Source organism: Palaemon carinicauda, chromosome 29 (assembly GCF_036898095.1).
Source record: "Palaemon carinicauda isolate YSFRI2023 chromosome 29, ASM3689809v2, whole genome shotgun sequence".
NCBI lineage: Eukaryota > Metazoa > Arthropoda > Malacostraca > Decapoda > Palaemonidae > Palaemon > Palaemon carinicauda.
Genome location: NC_090753.1, coordinates 2,832,412 through 2,849,911, shown reverse-complemented (window position 1 = coordinate 2,849,911; position 17,500 = coordinate 2,832,412). Strand labels below are relative to the sequence as shown.

Genomic DNA, 17,500 nt, shown 5'->3' with positions numbered 1-17,500 from the left:
TATATATATATATATATATATATATATATATATATATATATATATAAAGAGAGAGAGAGAGAGAGAGAGAGAGAGAGAGAGAGAGAGAGAGAGAGAGAGAGAGAGAGAGAGAGAGAGAGAGAGAGAGATAAATGATATGATTATAAGTTAAGAAGGGGAGGGAATTTATGTTGACTATTACGTATTAGTTTACAAAGATAATAAAATATTTCATTCTTTCTTTTTTTAAGTTTACTTTAAGCAAGGAGCTGGACAAAATATTTAAAAAAAAAAACGATAATATTTGTTGCATGTTTTTTTAACTTTATTTTATGATAGGACTAGGAATTTCACTAATGTAGTCAAATTTATATAAGTAGATTAAAGAAATGGATGTCCTCTGTGTTAGCAACTCTAGCCTAAGTCAGAAGTTTGAATATTTTTTTCAATATTATGTGATTAACATGCAAACCAAGTTTTCCTAACAACATTGACATTAAACAAACCAGGTTTTCATAACCAAAGCAAAATATGATGAAAAACCAGATACACAACAGATTTCTTTAGGGTAATTAATGAACTGGTGATATGCATGATTTCTTAAGGTATTTGAGAAAAATTAATGGCATTTAATTTCAGCTGCGTTTTAAAGTATCGTGATTCGATTTCAACTTTATTTCAAAGTTTTATGATTTGATTTTAACTCCATTTAAAAGTTTAGTAATTTGATTTGAGTTCCATTTCAAAGTTATGGAATTTGATTTCAGTTTCATTTTGAGGTTACATGATTTAATTTCAGCTCTGTTTCAGAGTTGTCAGTTAATTTAAGCTCAGCTTCGAAGCTTTGTGATTTAATTTCAGCTCCATTTCGGAGTTACGTGATTTGATTCCAGTTCAGTTTCAAAGTTTAGTGATTTCATTCCAGCCACGTTTCAAAGTTAGGTGACTTGATTTCAACTCAATTTCAAAGTTACGGGAATTGATTTCAGATCCATCCATTTCAAAGTTACGTGATTCGATTTCAGTTTCATTTCAAAGTTACGTGATTTGATTTCAGCTCCATATTCAAAGTTATGTGATTTTTTTCAGCTCCATTTCAAAGTTTTGAGATTTGATTTCAGCTCCATTTCAAAGTTTTTTTTATATGATTATAGATCTGTTGCTATGTTTCATTCTTGGATCTTAGATCCATTTTAACGTTTTGTGATTTGATTTCATCTCCGTTACAAAGTTACATTGTTCCTTTTCAGCTCCAAATTAAAGTTTCATAATTTAATTTCGGCTGTTTCAAGATTCTGTGATTTGAATTTAGCTCTATTTCAAAGTTTCTTTATTTCATTTCAGTTCTGTTTCTGAGTTTCAAAATTCGACAGCAAATCCATATCAAAGTGTTGTTATTTGGTTTCAGCTATGTTTTGAAGTTTGACAATTAGATTTCAGCTCTAATTCCCTTTTTTTTCATTTCAGTTCTCTTCAACGTTTGTGCTTAGATTTCAGCACCGTTGCAAAATTTCTTTATTCAATTTTACGTAGCTTTTAAAGTTATATGATTTTATTTCAGAAAAATTGTAAAGTTTCGTTATTTGTTTTCAGCTTTGTATCAAAGTTTCCAGAGTTTATACCAGCTTTATTTGAAAGTTTTGTTATTTGATTTCAGCTCTATTTGGGAGATTTTCAATTTGATATATATTTTTTTATTTGATTTCAGCTCCGTTTAAAGTTTTGTGATTTATAGTCAGCATCGTTGCAAAGTTTTGTGATTTAATTTCAGCTCCATTTCGAAGATTTGTGATATGATTTCACATCCATTTGAGAGTTTTGCAATATAAATTGAGGTCGTTTCCAAAGTTTCATGCTATGATTATTCATAACCTTTTCAATGTTTTGTGATCTGAATGTATATCGATTTTAAAGTTAAGTGATCTTATTTGATCTCATTTACAAGGTTTCATGATATAATTTCAGCTTAGTTTAAAAGTTTAGTGCTTTTATTTCATATCAGTTTCATATCAGTTTTGATTTCAATTTTGTTTCAAAGTTTGTTGGTTTGATTTCCGCTCTGTTTCAAAGTTTGTGATTTTATTTCAGCACCGTTTCAAAGTTTCATACTTTTATCTTAACTAAGTTTTATTATTTGATTTCAGCTCTGTTTTAAAGTTTTGTGATCTAATTTCAGATGTTTCAAAATTTCATGATTTTATTCATATTCATGTCAAAGTTTCGTAATTTTAATTTTAAAGTTTTGTTATTTAATTTCCGGTCTATAGCAAGACAGGATTTCATTTCAGTTTAGTTTGAGAGTTTTATGGTTTCATTTCAGATCCTTTTCAACGTCAATTGATTTCACTTCCGTTCATATCCATTTTAAAGTTTTATGATTTGACTTTAGCTTAGTTTTGAGTTTTTTTTTTATTATTAAATTTCAGCTCTGTTTAAAAGTTTATATTAATCCTATTTATTTTAGTTTTGGGATTTGAATTCATATCCGTTTCAAAGCATTGTGATTTTTTATCAGCTCAGCTATATATAAGGTTTCATGAGTTCATTTCAACCTAGTTTAAAAGTTTTGTATTTTCATTTCAGATCGATTTGAAAATGTTTCCTTTTTTTTCTTTTTGTTTCAGCTTCATTTATAAATTTCGGGGCTTGACTTCAACTACAATTAAAAGTTATATGATTTAATTTCTGATCAATTTAAAGTATTGTAATTAAATTTCACCTCCATTTATTATTATTTTCTTTATTCATCTCCACTTCCCTTTTTTTTCATAATTTCAGCTCCATTCCAAAGTCTCCTCTGTTAATTGCAGCTCCGTTAGAAAATTTTGTAATTTGATATCAGCTAAATTTCTAAGTTTTGTGATTTAATTTTAGCGTGTTTTCAAAGTTATGCGAATCAATTTCCCCTCAGTTTTAAATTTTGTGATTTCATTTCAGCTTGCTTTTGAGGTTTTGTGACCTCCTTTCAGCTGATCCAAAGTTTAGTGACTTCGTTTTAGGTCTGTTTCAAAGTTTCATGATTTCATTTCACCTCTGTTTCAAATTTTAATGACTTAATTTCAGCTCTGTTCAAAGTTTTGTGACCTCCTTTCAGCTGATCCAGAGTTTGGTGACTTAATTCCAGCTCTGTTTTAAAGTTTCAGGAATTCATTTCACCTCTTTTTAAAATTTGAATGACTTTATTTCAGCTCTGTTTCAAAGTTTTGTGACCTCCTTTCAGCTGATCCAAAGTTTGGTAACTTCGTTTCTTCTCCGTTTCAAATTTTCATGATTTCATTTCAGCTCTGTTTCAAAGTTTTGTGGCCTCCTTCCAGCTGATCTAAAGTTTGGTGACTTCATTTCAGCTACGTTTTAAAGTTTCATGATTTCATTTCACGACTGTTTTAAATTTTCATGATTTCATTTCAGCTCTGTTTCAAAGTTTTGTGACCTCCTTTCACCTGATCCAAAGTTTAGTGACTTCATTTCAGCTCTATTTCAAAGTTTCATGATTTTATTTAAAATATTCATGACTTCATTTCAGCTCTGTTTCAGAGATTTGTAACCTCCTTTCAGTTGATCCAAAGTTTGGTGACTTTATTTCAGCTCTGTTTCAAAGTTTTTTTTATGATAACATTTCAGCTCACTTTCAAAGTTTCGTGCAGAGTCTGTCTTGACGCTAATTAGGAGAGGGAGGTTTGGTGATAAAGAATTTAAAATTTTACTATTCATTTTATATTATGATAAAATTACATTGTATATATGCTATATATGTTATTTTGAAATATATACACGTACGAGTTACCAATGTCAACTTTGTTAGTCCAAAACACCAACATTAAGTATTTTGTTCTTGAAAAAATTTCCTTCTAAAATTCAGTAGCGTCTATTACTGAGCCTCGTTGTGCAAAACAATAAAAGAATTAGTACTCAACATATGCTGTAAGATAATAGATGTAATAAAGTGATTGCGTTTGAATAGTTTTCATTTTGTCTCAAGTTTAATTTCCTTGCAACTACACTTCACTCTTATTTATCCACATTATCTGAGATTTTACCAGAACAATTAAAACTCGAGGCTCTAGATGAAGCAATTGAAGGAAATATCTTATCTCAAGGGATAAGAAACCCTTCACAAGAATTTAAGTCTGATGTTCAAAGTATGGGATGTTTAATGGAATTAACAATATGCATAACTTATTGGCACGTGTTGTTATAATGCTCATAGATTTTTCAAAAGTTAAGACTAAATAGATTTTTTTTTATGAATTAAATGTTACTCTTTAAAATATAAGAAAAGCTACGAAGCATTTTTTAAAGTCGTCACTGACTCGATACAATTTTCCCAAAAGTTTGTCTGCGAGTCGAGAATTCGAAGACACTTTTAATCCAACTGAGAAGATCTGGAAAGTTAACAAGTAAAGGACATTAAAAGAGTCAGATATCTAGTTGTACATTTAAACGAATAGTAATCTATAAATGAGATAAACGTATGTTATTTTTCTTTTCAATTTTAAGAAATACAACCTAACTCATTATAGATAAGCTGTGTTTCTAAATGAAGAGTCAAACCTAAAGTTAAGAGAAATAGTTAGAAGATCAACATAATGAGATATAAAAGATAAATAGACTTCCATTTTACAAAATCTAAATGAAACTATGGGTTTAAAACCACACACACGTTTTTATGAAAACTTAAAATTCCCAAACGCAAGTTACTTAAGAAAAATACTATAGTGAATAATCAATCTTCATAATGTCAATGCAACGGAGATGACAAAAAGCTAATATGCAGCGTTCATATGGAGATGGTCAAAATCCCGAAATAAATAGTTTGATATATAATTAAATATCACTCGGAAAAGCAAGGATAGGTATGTGTATGATTAAAAAGAGAAAAATACCTTTACCACCCCTATGATTATTTATCTACCTCTAATTTTCGACAATGTGTACCACAAATAACACGTCTAATAGTTGAGAGAGAGAGAGAGAGAGAGAGAGAGAGAGAGAGAGAGAGAGAGAGAGAGAGAGAGAGAGAGAGAGAGAGAGTAAATCCATCTAGCCTTACTCAAAACTTGAAGAAAACATCATGCCCTAACGTTGTATAAATAATTCAGGGGAATTTCAAATGGAATAATTATCATGATATTTAATCATATTCACGAAGTGCCGAATAGAGGATACCATCAAACAGAATCCTCTTCCGATGTGGGGCGTCTTTCGTTGTATGTATTTTTTTTCCTGTAAACTGTTGAACTCATTTTTTTGCTTTTCCTCCTCCCTCGTATTTACTGGGACCTTGGGGGTGGTTGGAGGATATCTCCTCGTTGGTGGAGATGGAATACAGGAATTACACGTTAAGGAAAGCGAGGGAAATATAGTTAACTTCCTTGCGTTTTCTTTATGTCTTTATATCTTTCTATATGTTGTCTATGCATGAATTTTTCACCTTAATCTTAATTCTTTCCACTTGAGAAATAATAACAAATTCAATAACTATATTTGTTGTATTTTTGCTCTTGTTTCAACGATCATTAACTTACTCTACGCCTCATGGCTTCAACGACTTCATAAACATTTGAAAACTATTACGCATTTATGAAAAATATTCTTATAACTTCTTGATTATATGTAGTCATCCCTAAAGTAACTGTAAATTTTTACAACACCAAGACAAAACACTTGCAAACTGGTATTCTGACATAGTTTGCATGATTAAATTTTCAATTCATAATAAATACTATTTGGGATCTAGCAAAAGTTCCCTTGCGGTCGAAGCATCGGAATATGTGAGGAGAAGTTACAGAACAAAAAAGGATTCTTGCTTTGCGCCCCTCCAGTCATCCGTTGGGGAGCACTCCGAAAACGTAAATTATCAAAAACATATTCAAGTTACAGGAATTCTACTGATTAACGCCCTAAAGCCAACTTTAAATCATATGACTACAAGCTTTTCATTGAAATTGCTTTAGGTGTTTTTAACACTAATTCATAATTCATCGGAAAAAAAATAAAACTCAAAACTAGATGTAGCGTTTTGAAAATGAAACCTTTAATATGGTATAACACGAAATTTCTTTTCTTTTAAACTCTACTATAAAACGCTGGATCGAAAACAGGTCTGCAAAGAGTGGCAAACAACGTTACTCCTCAATGAAATTCCAGCAAAAAGGAAACACCAGAGTACACAACAAAGTGTATCGTGATACTTTAAAAACCCCGTGTGGATTTCTAGATTTAAATACTTTAAGCTCTTTTGTACATAGAAATGTTGAGGAAAGTAAAGATAACGCATTCCTGTCACATGCCATTTTTTTTTTTTTTTTTTTTTTTAAAGCTTGATTTTATAAGCCACGGCATTGATGTAAACAAAGCAGCGTATAACTCTTTAGATAGGCTCTTAAGTGAAGAGAGAAAGAATTATTATACTTAGGTGTAGAATATGATTTTATTTCTTATGGAGTTTCACTGGTAACTCTATTTTAAAGTGTTTGTGGTAAACTTGAAGGTAAACCGAAAAAAAAAAAAAGCGAGAAGAAGCATGTGCTTAAGGTATCATAATAATCAAACACAGCTCTGAAACAATAACGAGATTCTTCAGTAAAGACAAGACAAATATTTTCAAGATTATGGGCCGGTAAAAAATTTATCCTATATAAACCGAATAAATGGAAAGATAGAATAGTTATAATGGACAAATCAGACTATGTAGGGAGGGTAAAAGAGGCACTCAAAAGGGATAGCCTTTTTGGAAAGAAGAGTTTCGATAACCCACTTACGCACATAATAATAATAATAATAATAATAATAATAATAATAATAATAATAATAATAATAATAATAATAATAATAATAATCTTTGTCTACATCTTTTCCCACTTCTATTTGGGGTTGATGTTTCTGGTCAGCTTTCTCCATCTACCTCTGTCCCACACTTCATCACTGGTTAATCCCTTTGATCGAAGGTCATCTTTGATAGTCCATCCTCCCTCGTTTTGATCTCCCTCTCCTTCTCGTTCCCTGTACCTCCATTTCCATCGCTGTCCTCCCAATATACTGTTCTTCTCTTCTCATGAAATGACCATACCACCTCAGTCTACTTTCTTGGATCTTATCTGATATTTTCTAACTCCTGTGGTACCCATAATTACCTCATTCCGTATCTCATCTCTTTTCATCACACCACACATCCATCTCAACATTCTCATCTCTGCTACATCCATGTTCTTCTCTTCTGTCTTTTTTATTGCCCACGTCTCCGGTCTCACAACGGTCCTGTGTACTTTACCTTTAAATTTAACCCATACTTTGCTTATGCATAGTACTCCACGCACTTTTTTTTCCAATTGTTCCAGCCTGCTTGTATTCTGTGGTTTATTTCTGCCCCCAGATCACCATCCTCTGCAACTGTTGATCTTAAATACTTGAAATTTTCAACTTTTTTCAATCTCTCTCCTTATAAACTAACGTCCCCATTCTCACCATTTTCAATCTCAAATACTGTCTTTTTCCTGCTGATCTTCAATCCTCTATTTTCCATTTCTCTTCTCTACTCCTCCAGTTTCTCTTCTACTACCTCTCGTCTAGTGCTACACAGTATAACACCATTAGCAAAAAGCATATACCAAGGAGACTGATCTCTGATACCTGGTGTTACTACATTCATGACCAGGTCAAATACGCACAGGCTCAATGCAGATCCCTGATATAGTCCCACATTTACAGGAAAACTTTCTGTTAGGCCTATATTGGTCATAACATTTGCTTCTGTCCTCTCATACATATCTCGGGTGATTCTTACGTATTTCTCAGGGACTCCCTTTTCTCTCATACATCTCCACAGGTCCTGACGTGGTACTCGATCGTATGCCTTCTCCATATAAAAAAAGACCATATATAATCCTTTCTGTTTATACCGATGTTTCTCTGTCGTCTGCCTCAAAATAAATATTGCTTTTACAGTCCTTCTTCCAGGCATGAATCCAAATTGTTCCTCACCAATTGTTGTTTCATCTCTGAGTCTCTTCTTAATGATCTCCTATTTTTTATAGTATGGCTTATCAGTTTCATGCCTCTGTAGTTGCCACATACCTGAATGTTTCCCTTCCCCTTATAGATGGGGATGAGTAGGCTTCTTCTCCATTCCTCTGGCATCTTTTCCTGATTGAAGATCTTCTGCGTCAGGTCCCACAAGATATCTATGCCTTCCTCTCCGAGACTCTTCCATATCTCTACTGGTATATTAACTGGTCCTGCAGCTTTCTATTTTTCCTCTTCTTTACTGTTTGTTCTACTTCTCTTCTATTTACTACTATGGTAACTGTCTCGTTTGGGAGTCCATCTTCTAATACTGTTCTTGGGTTCTCCTCATTCAATAGTCCTTCAAAATAAGTTTCACACTTTCTTTTAATTTCATTCTAGTCTGGTAGAACTATACCATTCCTATCTTTTATTTGTCTTAACTGTGTCAGGTCTTTAGATGCAGCATCTAGGGCCTTAGCAATTCGTAATATTTTCTTCTCTCCTTCCGGTGTTTCCATCTCTTTATAAGACTTCATTTAATGTCTCTGCCTTTTCCTTTGCTATTGCTCTTTTTGCTTCTTTCTTTGTTTGTTTATAGTTTTCTTTATCCTACTCTTATCCTGATAGATCTGCCTTATTCTTGGCTTCTTTCTTGGTTTTTACCCGTTCTTGCCCCTCATCATTCCACCACTACGATTCTTCATCATTTGGGGGGTCTTCTTCCTGATGACTTTCCAAGTACATCCTCTCCGATCCTCAGAATCATTGTACTATTCTCGGTCCACCATTCTTGTGCATCTTCATGTAACCTTACTGCTTCCAGCACTCTTTCCTTAAACAAGACTCTCAGTACTTCCTCTTTCAATTTCCACCACTTAATCTTTGGGTCCATTCTCGTCCTTTTACTTTTCCTACAATTCCTTAGTCTGCTTCAATTACCACATTTATCTCCTTGCAATTTCTAACTTCCATCAGATGGTCTCTCTTACACAGCAGCAAATCTGTCTGGCTCCCCCTGCCACTACTACTGTAAGTATTCAGTCTGTTAATCTTTTCTTCAAAGAAGGTGTTGATCATTGCCAGGTCAAAAGCCAATGCAAAATCAGTCACTCTTTCTCCCCCATCATTTCTCTCACCCACACCCCAACCTCCATGCACTCTCTCTATCCCCTCCCTACTAATTCCCAAGTGGGCGTTCAGATCTCCTCCTATAATTACCCTTTCCCTTGCAGGAATTATTCTAAGCTCCTGGTCCATCTCTTCCCAGAATGTATCTTTCTCCTCCTCTGTACGTCCAGTTTGTGGGGCATAGGCACACACCACATTGACTATTGTTGCTCTCGGTCCTAGCTTTAAACTCATAATTCTGTCATTTTTCCTATTCACCGTAATCAAATTTTCCTTCAACTCCATTTCTTCCTTATATATTTGCTTCACTGTAATATAATTTACAGCCTTCACCTAGTTCTCTTGCGTTATTTCCCTTCCACCTGGTTTCCTGCCCACACAGCACTCCAATCTTCCTTCTCTCCATGAGGTCAACCAGCTCTCGCCCATTTTCCAGTCATTGTCCACACATTCAGAGTTGCTACTCGCATCCTCTTTTCAGATATTTTCCTATGAACTTTCCTCTTTAACCCAGCCCGCCCATGACTGGGTAGCTTTTGCCGATTTTTCGAAGGGATCAGGTGAGGTCTCAACACGTCGCCTAAGGGGAACACCCTAGCATTAATTGTATTCTGATTATACTCAATAACCATAGTTGTTTTGGCTAATTTTCTTTTCATGGCCGGATGCTTTTCCTACCGCCAAGCCTCCCCATTTACCTGGGCTTGGGACCGGCACCAAGTTGAGGCCGATGGGTGGCAGTAAGTGGCTGCAGAAGTCGTTGGTTGGGGCACGAGTAAGTGGTGGGTTATGGATGGCTTTGTCACCGCTCTGGCACGTCACGGGGTAGGCGTGTGTGTCTTACGGCATTCATGTCAGCTTCGGTTGCGTTGAATAAGTGTGTTCTCCGTCAGGAGTGGAGGTGTTGATAGAGGTCTTGAAGGTCGTGAAGTGGGTGCCCGAAAAGGTGTCGGCTTTGGTCATGAAATCCTTGGAGAATAATAATAATAATAATAATAATAATAATAATAATAATAATAATAATAATAATAATAATAATAATCAAAATCATAATCATCATCATCATCATCATTATCATCGTCGTCATCATTGTTCATTATAATCACTATTGTGAGAATCAGAAAATATTTAAAATAGCTGAAGAAACTTTTATATGAATATTAAGTTTGTGTATATCATACTACAGGACCTGTGGGGAAATTTATTTTTACCTGTTATATAGTAATGTAAAAATAAAAACTTTCTAATTAAAAAATGACGTTTCTGGACACTTCTCATAACTTGTTCTATGATGATACACGCCTGACATGCGTATTAGTTCACAGTATAAGATGGTGTGGGGAAACGTGAGGGGCAGCCACTCTTGACTGAAGACAGCTCGTGTGTGGACACATTTCATTTACACGCGCTGTGACCCGGAATTTTGTATAGAACATACAACGTTATAATATCTTGGAACCTAATCATCAGAAGCTGTGTAGTAGGTTGGCCAGGGCACCAGCGGCCCATTGAGATACTACCAATAGAGAGGTATTGGATCCTTTGACTGGCCCGACAGTAATGCATTGGATCCCTCTCTCCTGTTACGGCTTATTTTTCTTTGCCTACACTTACACAGAATAGTCTGGGCTATTCTTTACATATTCTCGTCTTTCCTCATACAGCTGAAAACAATGAGATACTAAAGACTGTACTGTACTAATTACTGTACTGCAATTGTTCAGTGTACTTTCCTCTTGGTAAGGGTAGAATAGACTCTCTGGCTATGGTAAGCAGCTCTTCTAGGAGAAGGACACTCCAAAATTAAACCCTTGTTCTCTAGTCTTGGGTAGTGCCATAGCCTCTGTACCATGGTCTTCCACTGTCTTGGGTTAGTTCTTTTGCTGAAGGGCACACTCGGGAACACTATTCTATCTTATTATTTTTTTTTCTTCTTCATGTTTTTTTGAAATGGTGTGTTGGGCAGGCTTAATAAAAGGGCCACGGATGCTTGGTGGTTTATCAAGAGGTTGTCTTTTCCTTTTCCGATTCTTTCTCTTATCAAAACCATCCTAACTGTCTTCCTTTTAGTAGAAGTGGCTATCCTGGAGGGTATTTAACCTTGCATAGTGTATCGGCTCCTCCATGTTGACCAGTTTTTCCGACGTTTTACTATAGTCTATGGGTTTCATCAATCACTTTATTTATGATTCTGTACATATTGTTTTTGTTATAATTCTTGTTATTCTAGTTATTAATATGATGTCTCTTTTTTTATTTCTATTGATTCTTATGCTGTCTGGAGACATTGAGCGAAATCCGGGATCAGTACGTCCTAGATTTCGTCAATGTCTTCTTCTGTATTGCAATATTTGTGGTCTTCATGCAAATATTCAAGACCTTACAGTTGCGTCCAGACCGTATGATATTCTATTGTGCTCAGAAACTTTGGTTTCTAATATGAGGCACTCATCTGAGCTCCTTATAACTGGTTTTAAGAAGCCAATAATGTTGAAACGTGATGCCATCCCTAGGGCTAGTGGAATGGCGGTGTAAATTAGGACCGAGTACCCTGCTTCTCATAAGTCCTGCTATCAAAATGGATGTCATGATATTCAGGTAATAAAAATCTGTGGCAGGCATAACAACTTTTATCTGTGTTCGGCCTACCGAAATCCAGACATGGATGATTCTATCTTCGATTGTCTTCTTACCATTATGGCTAAGATACAAGAAAATGAAAGAAAGCCTTCTTTTGTCTTTGTTGGTGATATTAATGCTCACCATAGAAAATGTGGATAAGTTTTATCTCTCCTACCGATCGCCATGACTCAAGAGCTTTAGACTTTACCTTTGAATCAGGCTATGAGCAAATCATAGATCAAGCTACGTATACACTGACTCCCCTGACGTTGTAACTAGTAAGTTTTGTTCTCCAGTCGGGACACCGGATCATGCCTTGATATCATTAGTAGTGAAGGCTATGCAGCCTGTCCCTGATATATCATACTCTTGTAAAATTTATATGAAATCACAAGCAGACTGGAATGGGATTTTGCATGATCTTTTGCGCTTGAATTCGTCAAAATTATATAGTAGCGTAGACCCTGTTGTCCCTTTGAATGAGAATCTAGTCAACATAATTGATAGGCCTATCCCTTCTCGTGTGCTAATGTACCGAGTAAAGGAAAAATGATGATTGTAGACGTGCTTATTTGGAGAATCAGGAGGCCTATCATCTTTGAAAGGTTAACAGATCAGATTTGACCTGATATAACTATACTCAACTTCGAGCTTTTGCTCAGAGAGTTTATGCCTAAACTGAAAAGGAGTGCAATTTAACCATAAAAAACCCCTTTCTGGTACAACTCAGGAACATAAATGGTGGTGTACTCTTAAATCTGTACTCTTTGGTGTAGATGCAACAGTTCCTCCTTTACTTAAACTAAATGGCTCAGTCACTCACTGCCCAAAGGAAAAGGCAACCCTTTTGGTCGATGCTTTTGACAGTAAACAGAGTAATGAAAAACTTGAACTCTCTCATTCCTGTTTTCCTGAGGCTAAACTAACTAGCTTTGTTGATGGACCTTGATGCTTATGGAGGTGTAGACCCAAATGGTATTTTTTTTTTTATAGAGACAGCAGATTTCTTGGCTCCAAAGTTCTCTGTTATTTTGCGCAAGTTAGCAAGAAGAGGAGCTTTTAGCACTTGTTGGAGAATTGGTAATGTTACTCCTCTATGTAAATGTGTTTGTGATAGCTCAAGTCCCCCTGATTACCGACCAATTCCATAACTCCCATATTATCTAAAGTTTTTGAACGTATTTTGGCAAAACGTCTTAATAGGTTTGCTGTAGGTAATCATCTATTCCCTACTTTGCAATTTGGGTTCCGTAAAGGCCTTGGAGCATGTGATGCCCTTCATACAATCGCCAATGCTGTACAGAAATCCCTTGATTGTGGTCAGGAAGTTCATATGATTGGCCTTGATTTTAGTGCTGCCTTTGATCGGGTTAATCATGAGGCCCTTGTTTTCAAACTCATATAGTTGGGAATGAGTGCATCGTTTCTTAGCATTATTATTGATTTTTAAGTAATAGATCTCAAAAAGTTGTTGTTGATGGGCACCATAGTGAGTATAGGACTGTGATATCCGGTGTTCCACAGGGTATTGTTCCTGGCCCATTACTTTTCATACTATATACACATGACATTTAGTTTGACCTAGAAAACAAGCTGGTACCAATATGCAGATAATGCTACTCTCTTTGCATCAATTCCATCCACTGAATGTAGATCTCAGCTTGCTGAATTACTTTGTACGATCATGTGACACACAGTTGGTACATTTCTCGGCCCGTCACAATTTGATAGAGATTTAGCTAAAATTAGTGCATGGTGCAAATTATGGGGTATGAAGTTGAATCCTTACAAATATCAAAGTATGACTGTAAGTAGGTCAAGGACGTTGGCTCCTCAACATCCAGATCTCAGTATTGATAGTGTTTTTTAAATTTGTATGACTATTTTAGAATTTTAGGTGTGATTCTCGACAGCAAATTTACTTTTGAGAAACACATTAGGTCTGTGTCTTCTTCAATGGCACAAAAAATTGGCTTATCGAGAAAGTCTTTCAAGATTTTCGGTGATCAATTTATTCTGAAGAACTGATTTAATTCTTTCATTCTACCTTGCTTTGATGATTGTTTTCCTGTCTGGTCTTCAGCTGCTGATTCTCATCTTAATTTGTTGGACAGAGACTTACGGTCTATCAGATTTCATATCCCTGATCTAGATATTAATCTTTGGCACCGTCGTTCAATTAGTTCATTTTGCATGCTACATAAGATTTTTCATAACTCTGACCATCCTTTACATTCAGATCTCCCTTGGCAATTCTATCCTGTTCGTAATTCTAAAAGCCAGGCCTTCTCCATCAGGAGGCTCAATACTACATAGTATTCTAGAAGTCTTATTCCAGCTGTTACCAAGTTGTGGAATGATCTTCCTAATCGGGTAGTTCAATCAGTAGAACTTCAAAAGTTAAATGTTGGAGCAAATGTTTTTTTTTGTTGACCAGGCTGACATGAGTCTTTTCATAGTTTATATACGACATATCTGTTTTGACGTTGTTACTGTTTTTAGAATGATTTATTGTTAACTTGTTCTCATAATTTACTTATTTCCTTATTTCCTTTCCTCACTGGGCAATTTTTTCCTATTGAAGCCCTTGGGCTTATAACATTTTGCTTTTCCAACCAGAGTTGTAGTTTGGCTAGAAATAATAATAGTAATAATAATAATATCAAGTCTGAAATTACGACCTGAAAAATCCCTCTTAACATGGAAGTGAGTTATGACGTCATATGTCCATCATCATATGTACTTAAGCGAAGACGTACATATTTCATGATAATTATTAAACAGTTTGGGGTAATGTATGTATTCTTTGTACCTAATGAAATATTATAAAGACTTATGTCGAATCTTAAATACAGTATAGTCATCAACTTATGCTGGTTACTATTTTCTTTCGCTTTTACTATTTTGTAACTCGATGTTGAATCATTTATTAAGGCAAAAAGATTAACTCTTTTTCAGTATATCAAATGCGTACTTCAAAACTTATTTTATTAAATTACTATTTTCGTTACAAACCTATGAATGGCTTTATGTTGCTTCATCTAAACACGATGATGAGAAATGTCACATAAATGAGCATATTTTCCTAATATTACAATTATCTCTATACAGTTCAATGAATAAAAATACATGTGTATATACATATCGGTAAGAATGTCACAAATTTTCTACCAATGAATATGTATTGTAAGTGTTCTGAAATATTTGCAGGTGTTAAGGGTAGTAAAATAAAAATTTTTGTATCCATCCCTAGCAAAAGAAAAAAAAAATATAAAATGATGAATGAAAAGGAAGGATAAATTTCACAAAGAAAGAAATGAAAACATACGAGTCTCGAGTATCATCAATCCCTCGTGTATATTTATTCAGCCTAATATATTTTAAAAGGAAAACTATTGAAGTTTCAGGGACTATCTATAATATACATGATACTGTATCTGTGAAACCTGATAATAGAGTGAAACATATATTCAAAATAGTTCTAAATTCACCTGGATGGTGCGGGTAGACAGTCGAAACTCACAGCCAAACTGAATAATATAGGAAGACGAAGGATTAAATTCAGCCATAAATAACATAGTTAAACATTTATGATATCATGGAACAAAAAAGGGAAACACTCTCCTTTCCCGTCAGTTGAAGTCCTGAAAACCGGCTATGAAGCACATAGTCATCCAAAGCTTACTATTTTACTTTCTTTTTTTAAGTTTAACTAGAGTTTTTTTTTTTCTTTGTTTTATCCATTTGCGGTCTAAGGTTTATATAAGTTAATAGAAAATAAGAAAATGTTCTAAATAGCGTATATGTTGTATTTACTCATTCATTATATGGTTGTCTCTTTTCATGCACAATCATAGCTTCATTTCTCTTTATGGGAAAGAGATGTAATCGCAATTTTCTTCTCGCTGTTGAATCCTTTAATTATCTAAAGACTTTAGCAAGAACATTTGCTAATGACGTTGTATTCCCGTCAAGGGATGAAACCCCAACAGAAATTTTCTAATGGTTTCTTAACTGGAGAAGATAGGCCAGTCTTCGTCAAAAGTTTGCTCCATTAATTTCAAGTAATAGATCTTTGGAAAAGAGATTTTAAGAGATCTAGGGGCAACACTACACTACTCAATATTACTCACCCTTTTCTTGCTGCTGCTACTACTACTACTACTACTACTACTACTACTACTACTACTAAGAACACTTTCTTTTTACCTTTGCATAAATAAAAGAGGTGAAACAAGAAACGATGGATTAACGTTTTTTATAAAAAAAGATTTGTGAGGTAATGTGAAAGGGTTACTTTAGTTGATGATATCATGATTGATTTTGACAGATGGGATAACTAGCGGAAGAGGGTTAAAGCATTTGTTTGCAAATGTGAAACTACAATTAACAATTACTTTTGACTAAATTTAAATTAAGAGGTCATTTGAATATCCTCCTTTGAATTATATTACGAATGCAGTTTAAAAACTACAAACAATTAGAAAAAGAAAAGAAAAACAGGAAACTCGTTCATTGAAGCTGATGTATGAATTCAAATGTTTTGTTACATTATTTGTTGAAAATTACTATAGTTTTATAATAATTGTAACAATGAAGTTAGGTGAAAAATCTAGTACTGAATAAACTCTCATATATGAAATATTAGCATAGCCTTGGCAACGGGAAAGTGACAATTTTACACAATTATGAAAAACAGTTTCACAAAAAAGGGGATATTCTAAGGTGTCTATGAAACCACACCAGATTTTACATAAAGATGCAGTGGAAATTACACGAATATAAATGATAGTAATCTTAAAGGAAAATTTCAGCGCTAAATCTAAGCCATGTCCCATATTATCTTCATTAATGATTGATTAAGATTGTTTGCATCGTTTTGGATGACGTAGAATCTTGGGCAAGGGCAGTCCATAAGAGATGTGATTTTCTAAATGATTAAGCAAAGTAGTTTCGTGATGACAGACAAGGATGGTGAAAATGGCGAGATAGTAACAGAACCATGTAGCAGTTGACTGGACGAAAGGTCCCAGGCGCTGAGAAGTCCATGGATGTCGGTAGTTGCAGTTAAATGCCACTAAACACTTACGTTGTAGGTCCTCAACATATTTTTCTTTGCTTATAACATCCTCACTGGATGAGTACCTCTGAGGGAATACAACAGTTTCCTTCGAATGACTTTATAGAAATGATATGAGAAGATAAACCTGAAATAAGGTCCAACAAATATGTTTTAGTCTTTGACAAAAGCGTTAGCTTTATTACTCCGGTAAATCGATTTATTTCAAATATATTTATGTCTACTCGGTTTACATCTCTTAAATAAAAGTGAGTAAAGAAATTTCACATTTTTGTCAAAAATGGAATCTCATATGAGTTACATTTACATCTATATCCCTCAAGAGTAGGGTTCAGGTAAACTGTCGTTCTGTTCTATTTAGTTATTGCTTAAACTTTAAACTTGCATTTATATATTTGGGTGTATATATATATATATATATATATATATATATATATATATATATATATATATATATATATATGTATATAATATATACATATATATATATATATATATATATATATATATATATATATATATATGTTTATATATACAGTATATGTATATATATATATATATATATATATATATATATATATATATATATATATATATATATATATATATATATATGTATACATATATGTATATATATGTATATATATATAAATATATATATATATATATATATATATATATATATAT

At 33.9% G+C, this 17,500-nt stretch overlaps 1 protein-coding gene across 1 annotated transcript; it reads right to left on the bottom strand.

Annotated features, from left to right (window-relative positions):
* Positions 1-7,510: 7,510 nt before the first annotated feature.
* LOC137622166 (uncharacterized) lies at positions 7,511-8,501 on the bottom strand. Its single transcript, XM_068352602.1, has 3 exons — positions 8,399-8,501; positions 8,053-8,192; positions 7,511-7,831 (listed from the first exon to the last, which is right to left on the bottom strand). Exons 1-3 carry the CDS (start codon positions 8,499-8,501, stop codon positions 7,511-7,513), a joined length of 564 nt encoding a protein of 187 aa, XP_068208703.1.
* Between the last annotated feature and the right edge of the window lie 8,999 nt (positions 8,502-17,500).